Raw genomic sequence first — 15,993 nt, forward strand, 5'->3', positions numbered from 1 at the left:
GAGAGCAATCATGGGCTTCCCCAGGTATACCCATATTACACCAACACTCCACAGTCTGCATTGGCTGCCGATCAGTTTCTGGTCACAATTCAAAGTGTTGGTTATGACCTATAAATTTTATCAAAACACCCCCTCAACGGTTTTTACAATGCCCCGGGATCCTCTGTCCACAGAAGCAAACTCTTTTGTTGGAGGAGATTTTCCACTTGCTAGAAATCGGGGCAATAGAAACGGTTCCCCCGGATTAGAGAGGACAAAGGTACTACTCAATTGTCTTCATGGTACCCAAGGCCTCAGGGGGGTTATCGTCTAATTCTAAATTTAAAACAGCTCAATTTATTCGTGAAATACTAACATTTCAAAATGCATTCCCTTCGTTCAATTCTCTCCTCCATCAGACACGGAGATTGGTTAACATCAATAGACCTGAAGGAGGCGTATCTACATGTGCCAGTACATCTAGATCACTGACAATGTCTCAGGTTTTGCACAGAAGGTTGCCATTTCCAGTATCGGGCAATGCCCTTCGGTTTGTTATCCGCGCCCAGGACTTTCACAAAGCTGTTGGACCTTGTGACAGCGGTGCTGAGAACCCATTCAGTGCGCCTCATGGCGTATCTAGACGATGTGTTAATTCTATCCAGGAGCCCTTCACAAGCACAAAGGGATCTCAGCCTGACCATGCAAGTTCTACAAACTCATGGTTTTACCATAAACAAGAACAAGAGTCACTTAGAGCCCACCACCTGCCTTCCACATCTTGGCATGGTGATAGATACTCACTTGGGGAAGGTTTTCCTCTCCAATGACCGCAGGCAGAAAATTCAAGACATGGTGTGCTATCTCCAACATCGACAACGGGTGTCCCTAGCCTTTCTATCCCAGTTGCTAGGGACATTCGTCTCATGCATAGACATTGTTCCCTGGACTCAACTGCATACCAGGCCACTGCAGTGGTTCCTTCTTCCTTTTCAAAGAAAACACATCAGCCACTCCACTCGATTGGTGACTGTTACAAGGAAAGTGAGACAATCACTCCATTGGTGGCGGACATTGATGATTCTACAGGGTTCCCAGTTTCTGGAACATCAAGAAGTGATAGTTATCACAGATGCGAGCACTCAGAGGTTGGGGGGCACATTTCAAATCCCGGACGACACAAGGACTGTGGACTCAGGAAGAATTACAGGGTGTGAATATCAATTTTTTAGAGCTAAGGGCAGTGTTTCTAGCGCTACAAGTCTTTCAATCGCAAATGCAGGGCATTCTAATGGACAATGTGGCCACTTGATCCCACATCAACCATCACGGTGGGACAAGGTTGGGCAAATTAATGGAACAGGCAGAGGTTTTGATCTCTTGGGCGGAGGCAAATTTTGCATCCATAAGAGCTGAGCACATTTCAGGGACATCAAATACAGAGGCGGATTGGCTCAGCAGGGAAACACTCAATCTGGCAGAATGGCGTCTGGGGACAGAGGCCTTTCAAGAGATTACCAACAAGTTTGGAATGCCACTGGTGGATTTGTTCGCCACGCCTCTGAACGCTCAGCTACCACGTTTCTTTTCCCGGTTCCCTTCACCAGGAGCCGAGGATGTCAACGCACTCAGAGCAGCATGGCCGGAGGGTCTGCTCTATGTGTTTCCACCTACTTGTATCATCCCCAAGGTGATAGCCAAGTTACTCTTGGAACAGGCGGAAATTCTCCTGGTTGCTCCATATTGGCCTTGTTGTCCGTGGTTCGTGGATCTGATGGACTTAGCCATTTTACCTCCATGGCGAATTCCCAACCGTCGAGTTTCCCTCAGCCAGGGGTCAGTCTTCCACCCAAATCCACAGTGGTGGAAACTAACCGTGTGGAGATTGAGGGGGACCTCATGAAATGGGCTGCCTTACCAGACAATGTCATAGCCACCATACAAGCTGAGCCCCGACCATCCACCACCAGAATATATCAGGCCACTTGGGCAGCCTATTGTCGTTTTTGCAGTGGTTTGAAGTCGGATCCTCAATGTCTGTCATTAGGAAATTTACTGGCCTTTTTACAAGCAGGTTTCGACAGAGGACTAGCGCCGAACACTTTGCGCAGACAACTGGCCGCTATTTCCTCTATTATCAAACTGGACGCATGGAAATCTATGGCTCATGTTCCCTGGATCAGGGATTTCATCCGAGGCGCAGCCAACTTACGACCTCCAGTGGTACACAGGTACCCAACATGGGACCTTCCATTGGTTCTTCAAGCGCTGACGACACCACCATTTGAACCTCTCCATCAGATACCAATACGTTTCTTGTCAATCAGGACAGCCATTTTAGTAGCCATAACATCGGCAAGGAGGGTATCGGAACTCTCGGCTTTGTCAGTCCAGCCTGACCTATGCATATTCTACCCTGACAAAGTAGTGTTGAGATTAGACCCAACCTTTCTGCCAAATATCAATACACACTTTCACAGATCACAAGAACTAACGTTACCGGATTTCTGCACACATAGTTCAAATACATTACTATTACGTTGGCATAAATTAGACGTTCGGCGAGCCCTGGAAATATATATACGACGAACTGAATCTTTCCGGAAGACAGAGGCTTTGTTCCTATCTTTATTACCTTCGTCAATGGGTACCAAGGTAACACCCACAACGATTAGCCGTTGGGTAAGATCATGTATTGTATCTGCCTATGAATCTCAAAACCTACAAGTTCCTTCAGGCATTACTGCCCACTCAATAAGGAGTGCCTCGACATCGGCAGCTTGGGCAACACAGGCCCTGCTTGAGGACATCTGTCGAGCACTACTTGGCTAGCTCCAGATACCTTTATCAGACACTACAAGCTTGACTCATTTAGGTCAAATGAAGCAGCCTTTGGCCAAAGAGTGCTGCAGAGGGTGTATGACAATTCTGCGCCCCTGGTCCCAGCCTTCTCCCGCCCTGTCATCCTAATCTTGGGTATATCCCATGTTGGACTCTCCGCAGCAGTGCATTGGAGAAGGACCGTTGAACTTACCTGAACGGTCTTCTCGATGCGCTGCGAGGAGAGTCCAAACCCACCCGGCCGTTAGCCCAGGGGCACAGTTACTGTTTGAGTTTGTTTAATAAAGTTATGTTTATTGCATTACTCCTTCGTTTTTATTGACTGAGGTGATGGGGGTGACTACAGGGCAGAGCTAATTATTATGTTAATTTAACTCAGTCCCTAACCAATAAGGCTGAAGTATCACTCTCCTCGCAGTGCATTGAGAAGACCATTCAGGTAAGTTCAACGGTCCTTCTGCACAGTGATGTCTTGAATCATATGTTACCTAAGTCTCCCTCCTTGACTGAGTGGAGTGGTGGAATCAAGTTTGTTTTCTGCAGTAAGGCACTGGGGAGAGGAATTTTCCACTGGGATGGATATGGATTACAGCAGTTTTGACCAGGATAGCTGTGATACAGTTGAACAATTCATAGCTACTCCTGGGGCTTCTTGAAGCATAGGATAGAGTGGGGATTCTATGGCATAATTCCCAGTGGAGCCAATCAAGAAGATTTCCTTGATGAAGGGCGAAAGAGGGATTGGGTACTGGTTCTGTCAAGCATCTTTCCTCTTCAGCACTCACAGTATTCACATTCCCAGAGAACTGGAAACAGCCCTACTGACAGTTGCAGATAGTATGCAGGTGGACATTGTTTATTTAATTTGCATTTCCCTGGAGAAATCATGGTGCAGAGCTGGGATGGCGCAGCAGGTAGAGTGCTGTACTGCAAGCCACTGAAGCTGACTGTAGATCTGTAGGTCAGCGGTTCAAATCTCATTACCGGCTCAAGGTTGACTCAGTCTTCCATCCTTCCAAGGTGGGTAAAATGAGGACCCGGATTGTGGGGGCAATATGCTGGCTCTGTTAAAAAGTGCTATTGCTAACATGTTGTAAACCGCCCTGAGTCTAAGGAGAAGGGTGGCATAAAAATTGAATAAATAAATATGATTCAAGACATTGCTGTGCAGAATTTTCTGTTGCTGTTGTGAGCCGCCCCGAGTCTGCGGAGAGGGGTGGCATACAAATTAAATAAATAAATAAATAAATAAATTTCATGTTTCCCAAAGTATTAATAAGAACCTTGAGTCTGATTCATATAACATCAAAAGCCAACCTATGTACCCATATATTATCAAATGCATGATGAGTACACCGCCACACCTCTAGGGCTCAGTCTGCTTGATTTGTTAACAATCTCTGAGACATCTATAGACAAACAATGCTGGCTGAGGGGTAAGTGGAAATAAAAAAGGAAAGAACTTGGTTTGGCTATGGAGAAACTGGAAAGTAACCATGTTCTTTAGAGCAGAACAAGGCCAGAATGCAGATAGGGGCAATATAACCAGAATTTTAATTCAGACCCAGAAACACCCATTACAGGATGACTTGGCTCCACAATTAGAAGATATGCTAAAAATAATTGCTTGCTAAAATATATCAACATATACACATGCTGTTTATCCAGAGCTCAAGTATCTTGGAATACAAGCGAATATTTTTCAGCAAGCTTCCAAATTAATAAACTTCGGTATTCCTAATATAACAGCCATACATACATAAAAATATTTGGCATTAAAAACAAGGTACTACGTTTTACATATACTGACAGTTTGGAAGATCCTTTACAACTAAAATAGGTACCTGCAACTGCTGTCCGTCAAGTTGGGAAGCAATGAAGTTAATTTGCTGAGATGGAGGTGGTGGTGGTGGTGGAGGAGGTAGTAGTCCCTGAGAGACACTGGATGAAGCTGCTACCTGGACAACAGGCAGTCCTGAATAAAGATGCATGGGCATTGGTGGAGGAAGGTTAAATGGATTGTGTTGAATGTTCATAATAGGAGTAGGAACACCAATTGTATATGGGAAGATGCTCATTGGCTGATGCTGTGTGTTTACTGATGTCATTAAATTCATCTGAGGTTGCAACACATTTACTGGTAGCTGAGAAGGATCATTTTGTTGGCTGGTTTGGTCTTTGAAGTTTGGATCTATCAGAGAGGAACAGATATATATATATATAAGGAGCTGTGATGTTCCTTCAATACACCAGGGTGATTCGACACAAAATATGTAACCCTTCCCTGGTGCAGAGCTGAAGGGATTGGATACTGTAGCCTAGAGGATAATTCTCTGCCTTACGAGGCAAAGGTTGCAGGTTCAAATCCCAGTGGGTATGGCTAGCTGGTGAGGCCAAAATAAGGCCAAATTAGATCTATCCTAGTCTCCCTTAATTTTCAAATTCAGCAAAAAAACTTGTGACACATATATATATATATATGTATGTATGTATGTATGTCACATATTTTTTTTAAAAACATATACAAAAACATTATCCCTCCTTCCCAAAAAGTAAACCATGTCCATGAACAGAAGAGAGTCTTATACCAGATCTGTCTCTTTCACTCATACTCCCCATATACTATTAAAATTAGTCCCAATATATCAAATGGTTTAGCACATTAAAATTTAATAATATTTATTGAGGCATTAATTGGAGATTCCATACCAAATTACTTACAGGTAATTCTCACTTAGAATACTAAAGTTATTAAGTGAGGATTATTGCATTGCATAGTGATAGAATATTAAAGTTATTAAAGTTATTATCACTATGCAATGCAATCATTCGGTAAAACATCATATGATCATGATAAGCTTATATCATCAATTCACTGTGGTCATTAAGTGCATCATCCATGATCATTAAATGCAATATCACATGACCACGACTTTGATTTTACTGCTATATTCTCCATTGACTTTGCTTGTTGGAAGTGGGCTGTGAAGCTTGCAGATAGTGATTACATGACCCTGGGGGTGCTACAAAGGTCATACATTTAAGGACTAGTTTATCAGCATTTTATCAGCTACTTTATCAGCATTTTTGTAAATCTGAATGAACGCTAAATAGAGCAGTCTATTACCTGTATTAAGCTTCTATCAGTAATTCAGATCCATCTTGTTTTGTTTGTGATAAATCCAGGATCTGTTAGAATCAGTCTGATTTATTCAGAGACATGGTCAAGGTAAGGAAGGCTGAAACTTGACCATCACTGAACAGGACAGGCAAGTTGAAACGGCACGTCTAGGCCAAGACAGATTTTTATGGTTTTATGGACTGATGAGAGAGAGTGACTCTTGACAGATCAGATGGATGGCCCCGTGACTGGATCACTTCAACTCAGGCACCCAGCAAAGTGCAGGTGGGTTACTGGTATGGGGTGCTATTATTAAAGGTAAGCTAGTTGGACCTTTTCAGGTTGAATATGGACTCAAAATAAACTTCCAAACCTACTGCTGGTTTTTAATAGTCAAGACTTCCAGCAGTGGTACAGTGGTACATATCTTTTCTTTTATGTACACTGAGAGCATATGCACTAAGACAAATTCCTTGTGTGCCCAATCACACTTGGCCAATAAAATTCTATTTGCATCTTTCAAAAAGACCATGATTTTTATGCAGGACAATCCATCACATGCATCCAAGTACTCTACTGCATGGCTAGCCAATAAAGGCTTTAAAGATGAAAGAATAGTGACATACAGTATTTCCCTTTTCTCACCTGTCTTAAAACCTATTGAAAACTTGTGAAATCTTCTTAAATGGGAGATTTACAGTAAAGGAATACAGCATATCTCTCTGAACAGTGTTTGGGAGGCTATGGTTGCTGCTGCACAAAAAGTTGATTGTCAATAGATCAAGAAACATACAGACCATGAATATAATTAATAATAATAATAATAATAATAATAATAATAATAATAATAATAATAATAATAATAATAATAATAATAATAGTAATAATAATAATAATAATTTATTAGATTTGTATGCTGCCCCTCTACGACGACTTGGAAAGGCTTATGACTGTAATTGAAAAGGGTGGCTATATTGGTCACTGATTTTTTTTTAATGTCAGAAATGTTTATTTGTACATTTTAAGTTATTATTCTTACTTTAACAGATGCAAATAAACAAGCGAGATGGGCAAATGTTCATTTCTCATTTAGTTGCATAATATTTCTGCATACTAGTTGCTCAATAATTGTACACAGATAGATATTCTCCTATTTTCTAAAATATTTAGGTTTAAGGTTTAACATTTTGGACTGACTGAAAACATATAGTTGTTCAATAATAAAATTAATCCGCCAAAATAGAATTTGCCTAATAATTTTGCACACAGTTTATATTTACATACTGTTTACAAACAAGTATTTGTAAAAAATGGGACTTGGGTACTACATATGGATTTCTACCTAGGAGTTAAGAGGCATAGGAAAAATAATTACCTTGCTCAGATGCTACTTCTTCTTTTGTCCATACAGACTGTGGGCTTGAAGAATTTCTACCTCTTCTTGAATAGTAATTCTGTACATCAGCTGGTAAAGTCTTTCTTACAGCCCAGCTTGACGCAGACGTCCACCCAGATCTATCAGCAGGTGTATCAAAAGTAAAATCTTGTTCTGCTTTACGCTTGAATGGGTGATATTCTGGAAATCTAGAAGTTTCATTAGCAGAAATATTTGCAGTCCTTGAGTGGACTTTCCTATTTTGCCAGCGATTTTCAGCCTGCTCTTCATATGTGAAACCACCTCTATCACGGTTGCTTCTGCCACGGCTGCTTCTGCCACGATTTGAATTCCAACCTGCTCCATAATTTCCACTCCACACAGCCCCTGAATCATTGTGCCTATTTTCTTCCCGTTGCTCATTTCTACCATTTTCTTTTTCTCTATTCCTTGTTTCTGGAACTGAATTTATTCTTTCCACCACCCAGTCTGGATAATCCTTTCTGTACTGATTGGAAGAATTCTGCATATCTGAATCTTTAATTACACCATCTCTTTCACTTTTTGTACACTCTGTTTGTTTCTGCTGTTCATTTCTTTTGTATCTATCACTTCCTCTGAAGCTTTTCCAATTATCATTTGTCAATCTTTCCTTCCATCGAAGTGGTGAATAGCTATCCCTCTCATTTCTAGGTAATGAAGACCCTTTACTTCTTGGCCTGGATCTGGACCTGGATCGAGATCTTGATCGTGACTGTGACCATCTCCTCTTACTTCTCCCTCTTTCATTATCTCTTCTAAATTCATTTTTATCATTAGCTCTGTCTCTACTGGGAGACCTACATTTGTGCCGTGGAGGCGATTCCTTAGCTTGCATCCGAGAAGATCTTACTCCATCTTTGATATAATCCTTTTTTGGAGAGTTGGTTGGAGAATCCCTTCCTTCTCTTAAATTACCTTTTCTGGGAGAACTCAGCAGCAACTGTTTCTCTTCTTTCAGACTATTTGTTCTGGGAGGACTGGATGGAGATGTTACACAATTTCTTTTAGGAGATTTGGATAAAGATCTCATACTTTCTTTGAAAATATCCCTTTTGGGAGATCGAGACATTCTACCTTCCCCCACAATTTCCCTGTTGGAGAATGGGGATAGAGATCTTTTCGCCTCTCGCTTGGATGGGGACCAAGTGGTTGATGGAGAATGAAATCGTGATCTTCTGGTTCGTGTCTTTTTATCCGTGAAACTTTCTTTAGCTTTGTGCTTATCAAAATTTGAAAATAATAGAGATTTACTATCATTTTGTAAGAAATCTGCTTTTTGCTCTACATTGTCATTTGCTAATGTTTGGTCAAGCTGAGATGCATTCTGATTACTATTAAATGAATCGTATTCTATAGATATTATCTCACTGTTATCTTTGTTAAAGTGTTTAGTATCTTCAGTACATATCTTGGATGATGTATTAATTTCAGTTTCTGCTTTATCATTTTCAAAAGACATATTAAGTTTATATTCTGAGGAAATATTTATTAATAAGTCATTATTATTTAGATATTCATTGGTTATATATACATTTGATTCTTTTTTTTCAATTTCAACATCTTGCCCACCTAAAGAATACAATGGTACTTCACTTGAGATATTATCTAGAGGCTCTATTTCTTCTGCAAATTCAGTTATAGGTTTCTCCAGTATTCCATCTATTGCTGAAGATTCTGATTTTCCTAATTCATTTCTATGACAAGACATTAGTTTATTTGCTATTGCATCAGATTCCAGTTTTCCCTGGAATTCATTTCTCGTACCAGCCAATAAATTATCTGCTACTGGAACAGATTCTGTTTCTAATAGCAACTCATGTCTAGAAACAGCAGAAATATCATCTACTATTAGCATGCATTCTGTTTTCCCTAATTCTTTCCCATGACTTTCTACTATTTGATGTGTTACTGCCAGAGGATCCAATTTTGCTGGCAATTCAATGGTGGGGATACCTAGTTCTGGAGATTGATCAGTAAATGTAATATTATACAATTGTTGTCCAGAAATATTTAAATGCTGATCTTGCTCAGCAGTATTTTTATAATATAACTTGTTCTCAGTTTCAGTGTCAACTTCTTCACATTTTTCAGTGTTTCCCTCTAAAATGAGCAAAGGAAGATCCTCAACACAAGAACCAGAAGCTTTTTCTAAGGCAAGTGAAGGAGGATCTTGAACATAGGAACCAGTTTCTAAGATATCCAATGTATCTTGTCCTTCACAGCAGCATTCCTTAGGTTTGTTCTTATATGCTACATAGGAGTTTTCTAAGTCATTAGAAGATTCAGTGTCAACATAATTTTTATGAGTAAGGTCAGAGGTGCTATTTTCACTGTTTGCTAAGTTGTCTTTGTCTAATATCAAAGTTATCTCTGTCTCATCAGGTTCATCAAAATCTATATTACTGGATGCTTTCCTGTAACGCCCAGAACTTCTTAGTTTCTTTTTAGCCAAAGGTTCCTGCTGTTTAACATTTCTTTTAGCTTTCCGTTTGGAGGTTAATTGCTCCAATTCAGTAAAAGAAACATTCACAAATGAGCTACCATCACCACTACCATCACCACTGGCCTCATATCCCGTGTTATTGAATTTTGGTGAACTCTGACACTGATATGAAGTTTCTGTTTTAATATTTCGGGTAGATCGTCTCCTGGGAGTAGAATCTGAAATCTTCCTTTTTGTTCCTTTTGTGCCAGTAGTACTGGAAGTCTGTTTTTCTTCTTCTCCTTCATAGACACATGTAACGACATGTCCTGATTTAGAAGATCCTAATATTTAAATAAAATACTTTGTTGTGACATAGTAAAAACAATTATTATTTTAGAAATACAGACAAATTATTCAATGAGAATAGATTCCGTTATTTTATCATTGCTATAATGATGGTTATTTTTTTAGTCTTTTAAAAGAAAAGTTATATTACAGTTTACAGTCAATGAAGTCAATAAAAATCAGCCGATGTTAACTCTCTTCCTTTGAGCTCTCACATGTGCAGCAATAGCACTTAAACTTATATACTGCTGAATACTGCTTTACAGCACTCTCTGAGCTGTTTAGAGTCAGCATATTTCCCCAACAATCTGGATCCTCATTTTATCAACTTCAGAAAGATGAAAGGGTGTGTGTGTGGCTTTGTCCGTGCGAGTCGGCAGCTTCTTCCCAAGCTAGCCATTCCACGGCAATTTGGGGGTGCTTTCCTGCACCAATCCTGACTAGAAGGATTGGGATTGAGAGGGGAAAATCTGGAGATCCACTAGATACTGCCATCTAGTGGATGTGGTGAGCAGATAAAGCTACATTTTAAATGCCAAGTTTCCAAATTCTCTTATCAATGACCTTGACAGCTAGAATTTCCCATAACTAGACCATTTGGTGGGAAAGTTAAGATTTTGCGGTTGCTGGTTTTTTTCTTGTCATGTTTGGGACTTCTTTTAATCTTGGACCAAGACAGTGTAAAAGACTTTTTTCTCTAAAGACCTTTGTTTATTCTTCCTTTTTCTGTGTTATTTTTATGTAAAAAAAAAGAGAGAAGAGAAAGAAAATAAATCACTATTACTCTTTTCCCCCCCTCCCCTTTTTGATTTTTACTTTGGATACATTCCACTTTTCTTTTTTTTCACTGTTTTTTTTCTTGTCTTTCCTTCTCCCTCTTTTTGACTTTTTTAGGGGGAGGACTCCCCTCCCTTTGGATCTATTTTTTTTTAAATTTCAGGAGGCTTGTGGTTGTTGTTTTTTGGGGGGTCTTTCCTGGTTTTTTCTCGGATTACTGAGAAGTTTTTCTTTTTCTTCTATTGGATTACTTTTGTGTGCGTTTTTTGGAGCATTGGGTTTGCCTACTTATTGGATAACAAATACCCATATTTTTACTATTGGATTATAAATACTTTTGTTTATATCCATTGGATTAAAAATGTTTCATTTATACTCATTGGATTACAAATATTCTTATTCTTAACCTATTGGATTACAAATATTCTTGTTTTTTATTCATTGGATTTTATTCATTGGATTTACCTCTTGGATTACAAATATTCCTGCTTTTACTTATTGGAGTACAAATATTTTTATTTTTACCCATTGGAGTACAAATATTTATATTTATAACCATTGGATTACAAATTTTCCTATTTTTACCTATTGGGTTACAAATATTCTTATTTTTACCTATTGGATTACAAATATTCCTATTTCTACTCATTGGATTAGAAACATTTCTATTTTTACCCACTGGATTACAAATATTCCTGTCAAATAAGTATCAATTTTTTCATTTCAATTTTCATTTCATTGTGTTCAGAAATGTTCAAATTAATGACTAGAAAAATCCCAGATGGCCCAAACCCCTGGTCCTGGGGCATCTGCTACCCTGGAGCAATTTGGAGCGACTCCAAAATTTGAGTTAGAGGGTGCAGAGAAAGGGCTAGGACTTGAGTTAATTACCATGTAGTTGAGGAGAGGCCTAGCAGAGTGAGCAGGAGCCTGAAACTTTCACAGCATGCTCAGGGCCTGCGGAGGGCTTTTCAGCGGCAAGGGGTTAGCGTGAGTGGGCCACTGATGCGATTTATTATAGGCGCCAGGACCGTTGCGCAATGTTATCCAGATAGTAAAACTAAAGCCAAGTGACTTGTGCCAACTTTGCAAAAACTCTTTACTGTAGAGAACAGGGAGCACACATTTTTCTGGAACTCCATTTGCTCCAAGAAAGGCCTTTCCTCAAGGCCCTTGCTGAAGAGAAGCTCCTTTTCAAGTTCCTCATTTCCATGCAGACAAAGTTTCCAGTCTCCTTTAAGGAACCAAATGTTTAAAAGACCTGGGGGGGGGAGCGGAAATGGAGTGATTTGCTGTTTCTAACTGCCCCAGGGTTGCTCAAACACTTGGTGCTTAGACAGAGAAGTGAGGGAGACTAAAAACGTCATCTGCATGAAAACAGGGCACTTGAAATTGGAATGAAAACCTCCATTGTGAAGCACCTAGTTTCCAATCAGATAAAGTTTCCAATCTCTATCAGGGCATAAAATATTTGTATGAACCTCAGAGGGTTGGAAATGGTGTAAATTGCTCCGTTTCCTATTGCTTTAGGGTTGCCCAAACACTTGTCGCCCTTGATGACACTGCAAACTTCATCTGCATGGAAACAGGGTACTGTTCACTCCGATTTCAAGTACAGTGGTACCTCATGATACGAACGCCCCGCCATACGAACAACCCGAGATACGAACCCGGGGTTCAGAAATTTTTTGCCTCTTCTTACGAACGTTTTCCATCTTACGAACCCGCTGCCGCCTCCGAGAAGCCCCGCCGCCCAGCTGTTGCTTTTTGAAACAGCCAGGGGGCTTCTCAGCGTCCTCCTGAACCCGAACGCCAAACCCGAACTTCCGGGTTTGGCGTTTGGGAGGCCTCCGAGAAGCCCCCCGGCTGTTTTAAAAGGTGACAGCCGGGGGGCGGTGCTTCTCGGCGGCGGCAGGTTTGTAAGATGAAAAACGTTCGGGTTCGGGAGGCCGCTGGGAAGCCCCGCCACCCGGCTGTCACCTTTTAAAACAGCCGGGGGGTTTCCTAGCGGCTTCCCGAACCCAAACGCCAAACTCGAACTTCCGGGTTCGGCGTTCAGGAGGCCGCTGAGAAGCCCCCCGGCTGTTTCAGCTTCCCATTCCTCCAGGTCACTTCGCTGCTCCTCTCCTGGCTAAACGTGCGGCAACATACAGGCTTTGGGTTTTTGGCTGGGTGGGGGGAGGGAGTTCGGAAGGTCCTGGAGGAATGGGAAGCTGAAACCGCCCGGTTTCAGCTTCTCATTCCTCCGCCCGGTCTTCTGCTGGCCACAGGCGAAGGGCGGGGGAAGCCAGGCAAGAGCGATCTTCTGCCGGCCATGGGCGAAGGGCGGAGAAGCCTCTTGCACCAGCTGCTACAGCCGCCGGCTTCCCCGCCCTTCGCCCATGGCCGGCAGAAGATCGCTCCGCTCAGTCAACGGCTCCGGAGAGGCAGGAGCCGAGTGCTGGCCTGCCTTTTGTCCCCCGCCGCCGCCCGCTGGCTGCGAGCGCTCTGCCAGGCGGCCAGGAGGCATTCAGGGCGAAGTCCATGGAGGAATGGGAAGCTGAAGCCACCGGCGTTTGAGCTTCCCATTCCTCCATGCCCTAAATGCCTCCTTGGCTCAAGCGGGCGGCAGCAGACCGCCTTTGGGTTTTCGGCTCGGGGAGGAGGGAGTTAGGAAGGTCCTCCTGCTCCCCCCCCAGCCGAAAACCCAAAGGCGGTCTGCCGCCGCCGCCTTGAGCCAGGAGGCATTCAGGGCGAAGTGCGTGGAGGGGTTGGCGTTGGGGTTTGGCGTTCGGTTTCAGGAGGCTGCTGGGAAGCCTCCCGGCTGTTTTAAAAGGCGACAGCCGGGCTGCGGGACTTCCCAGCAGCCTCCCGAACCCCGAAATTTTGCCAAACATCCGGGTTCGGGAGGCTGCTGGGAAGGCCCCCGACTGTTTTAAAAGGTGACAGCCGGGCGGCAGCGTTTTTTTGCGGGGGGTTTTTTGTTGTTGCATGGATTAATTGACTTTACATTGTTTCCTATGGGAAATAATGTTTTGTCTTATGAACCTTTCGTCTTACGAACCTCCCCCTGGAACCAATTAGGTTCGTATCTTGAAGTACCACTGTACTCTATTTCCATGCAGTCTACGTTTGCAGTCTCCATGAGGCTGACAACCTTTCGCCTAGACGAAGACTGGAAACTTCTGGAGTGTATGAAATTCAGGCACCCATCCATATTTGCAGAATGGGTGCCTGACATCCCATGGAATCAGGGCACGCAGAAGGTTCCAATCTCCGTGGGAAAAGTTGTTGCATATTAATGAGGAGGTTGGAACAATGTGAGTTGACTGCCTCAAAGCCTCTATTTGTGCAAACATTTTTCCACACAAAGCCTGGAAGCCTTTGGAGGAGATTCACTGAAGCTGTTCACTGCTCCAGAAGTGACAGGAAAGTTTGGTGATCAGAGAAGCTGAGTAGGGCATGCTCGTCCCACTCTCCCTGTTCTTACTGTTGTGCAGGCAAAGAAACAAAGACACTGGAGTGGAGACAGATCTTCACAAGGTAAGTGACCCAGCACGGCAGGTTGTGTGTGTGGGGGGGGAGCATTTGCGGGGAACACAAGGCATTTCAGTGGGTAGGGGGAGGCCTTGGGTAGTCTGAACCAAGTGACCTGTTCCATCACTATTCCCCCATCCCCATGGCCTTACCACCCTGAGATACCCTATGTGCACTTAGGAAATCTCACATTTGGTTAGTGAATGCATGGGCAAAGGAGGAAGTGATCGCTTTCAAGATACAAGATTCACTCCCATGAATCCTTGTGTTACGAATGGAATGGGTAGGCGCCATTACATTTGTAACTGTATATGGGAGGTTTGTACTGGTTTACTATAAAGCTATCTGAGCAGCTAATACCAAGCATTTTGCACATTTATAATGAAGTCTTGAACTGTGTCAGGAGCATTTCCAATATTTAAGAGCAACAAAAACCCACAACTTGCTCCCAGGAACTATGATTCTCCAAATATCTGTATTCAACTCACTCAAGAATCTATCAATTTTTCCTTTTATCCTTGTGGTGGAACTTCATTCCAATCATTTGTAATACATGTTTTTCCAATTTCAAAAGCTGTTTTTTTATGAAACCATTTATTTTCAAATCCCATTGAAATAATATGTAAAAACACATTTATCTCTAGGCTGTTAATTGGAGCTCTGAGCTTGGCACGCTTCATCACGATTTGAGGAGGCATTGCCCGTGCATTTTGAATTGTGCTCGTATGTCAGAACACAAATCTTCAATTATCTTTTATGCGATACAAATCAGTCTGAGTGTTGTTTGTTTGGGCACTTCTCAGTCATGGTCTGATTTCAAACTGTTTGATTGGCTGGCTTTTGTTGCTGGGCTGTAGTTAAGTACCGTATGTGTGATCTGAGTGCTTCTGAGTCATGGCCTGGTTCTGGCTTGTTAGATACTGACTGTTGTTATTGAGATGTGGTCCGATTTCTTGTGAGCTGCATAGTGAGATGCCTGTTTGTTTTAAATGCTACCTTTGAGATTGTAGTTGATGAAGTTCTTCCATTCTCAGTGATTAGACTAGGTTGATGTCGATGTGTCTGTTTATTGACGCAGTCTGAAATCAGACGATGACACAGAAATATCCGAAAAAAACAACAGATTAATTTGCATCTCATAAAAGATAATTGAAGATTTGTGTTCTGACAGAGAAGCACCATTCAAATGCACAAACAACGTCTCCATAAATGGTGATGAAAAGTTTTCAACCAAATTCTTAAGCTTGGACCTCAAACCAACAACCAATGTTGTATCAAATGTATGGCATAGTTGCAAATTGTTTTATTCCTAAAAATGTTGTTAAATTGGGCTCTAGACCCAAAGCTGAACATTCTGTTCTATCTTCATTTCAAGTTTTCATTCTAATAAAAACCTACCCTGTTTTTTCATATTAAAATGTTCACATAGATACAAAATAAGAAGATATTTTATGCCATTAGACACACTGCTGAAATATTTTTATAATAATTATAATAGCAGCACAGCTATTAGATGAAGATGATTTAATTTTTACAATGCTTTATGTATACTAAATAAAACTTACAAAAATA

The 15,993-nt window shown here is 41.6% G+C and overlaps 1 protein-coding gene across 9 annotated transcripts in view; it reads right to left on the minus strand.

Moving 5' to 3' along the window:
* The window catches only part of SCAF11 (SR-related CTD associated factor 11), a 176,403-nt gene that overhangs the window by 79,256 nt on the left and 81,154 nt on the right, over window positions 1-15,993 (minus strand). For 4 of the 9 annotated variants that reach the window (XM_070755582.1, XM_070755585.1, XM_070755584.1 and 1 more), the window contains exons 11-12: window positions 7,317-10,124; window positions 4,665-5,011 (exon numbers count right to left, since the gene is read on the minus strand). In XM_070755582.1, coding sequence (XP_070611683.1) covers window positions 4,665-5,011; window positions 7,317-10,124 — 3,155 coding nt within the window. The remainder of the gene's footprint in view (window positions 1-4,664; window positions 5,012-7,316; window positions 10,125-15,993) is intronic. The other 5 variants (XM_070755587.1, XM_070755589.1, XM_070755588.1 and 2 more) reach the window with 3 other exon arrangements.

This window comes from Erythrolamprus reginae, chromosome 6, assembly GCF_031021105.1.
Source record: "Erythrolamprus reginae isolate rEryReg1 chromosome 6, rEryReg1.hap1, whole genome shotgun sequence".
Lineage (NCBI taxonomy): Eukaryota > Metazoa > Chordata > Lepidosauria > Squamata > Dipsadidae > Erythrolamprus > Erythrolamprus reginae.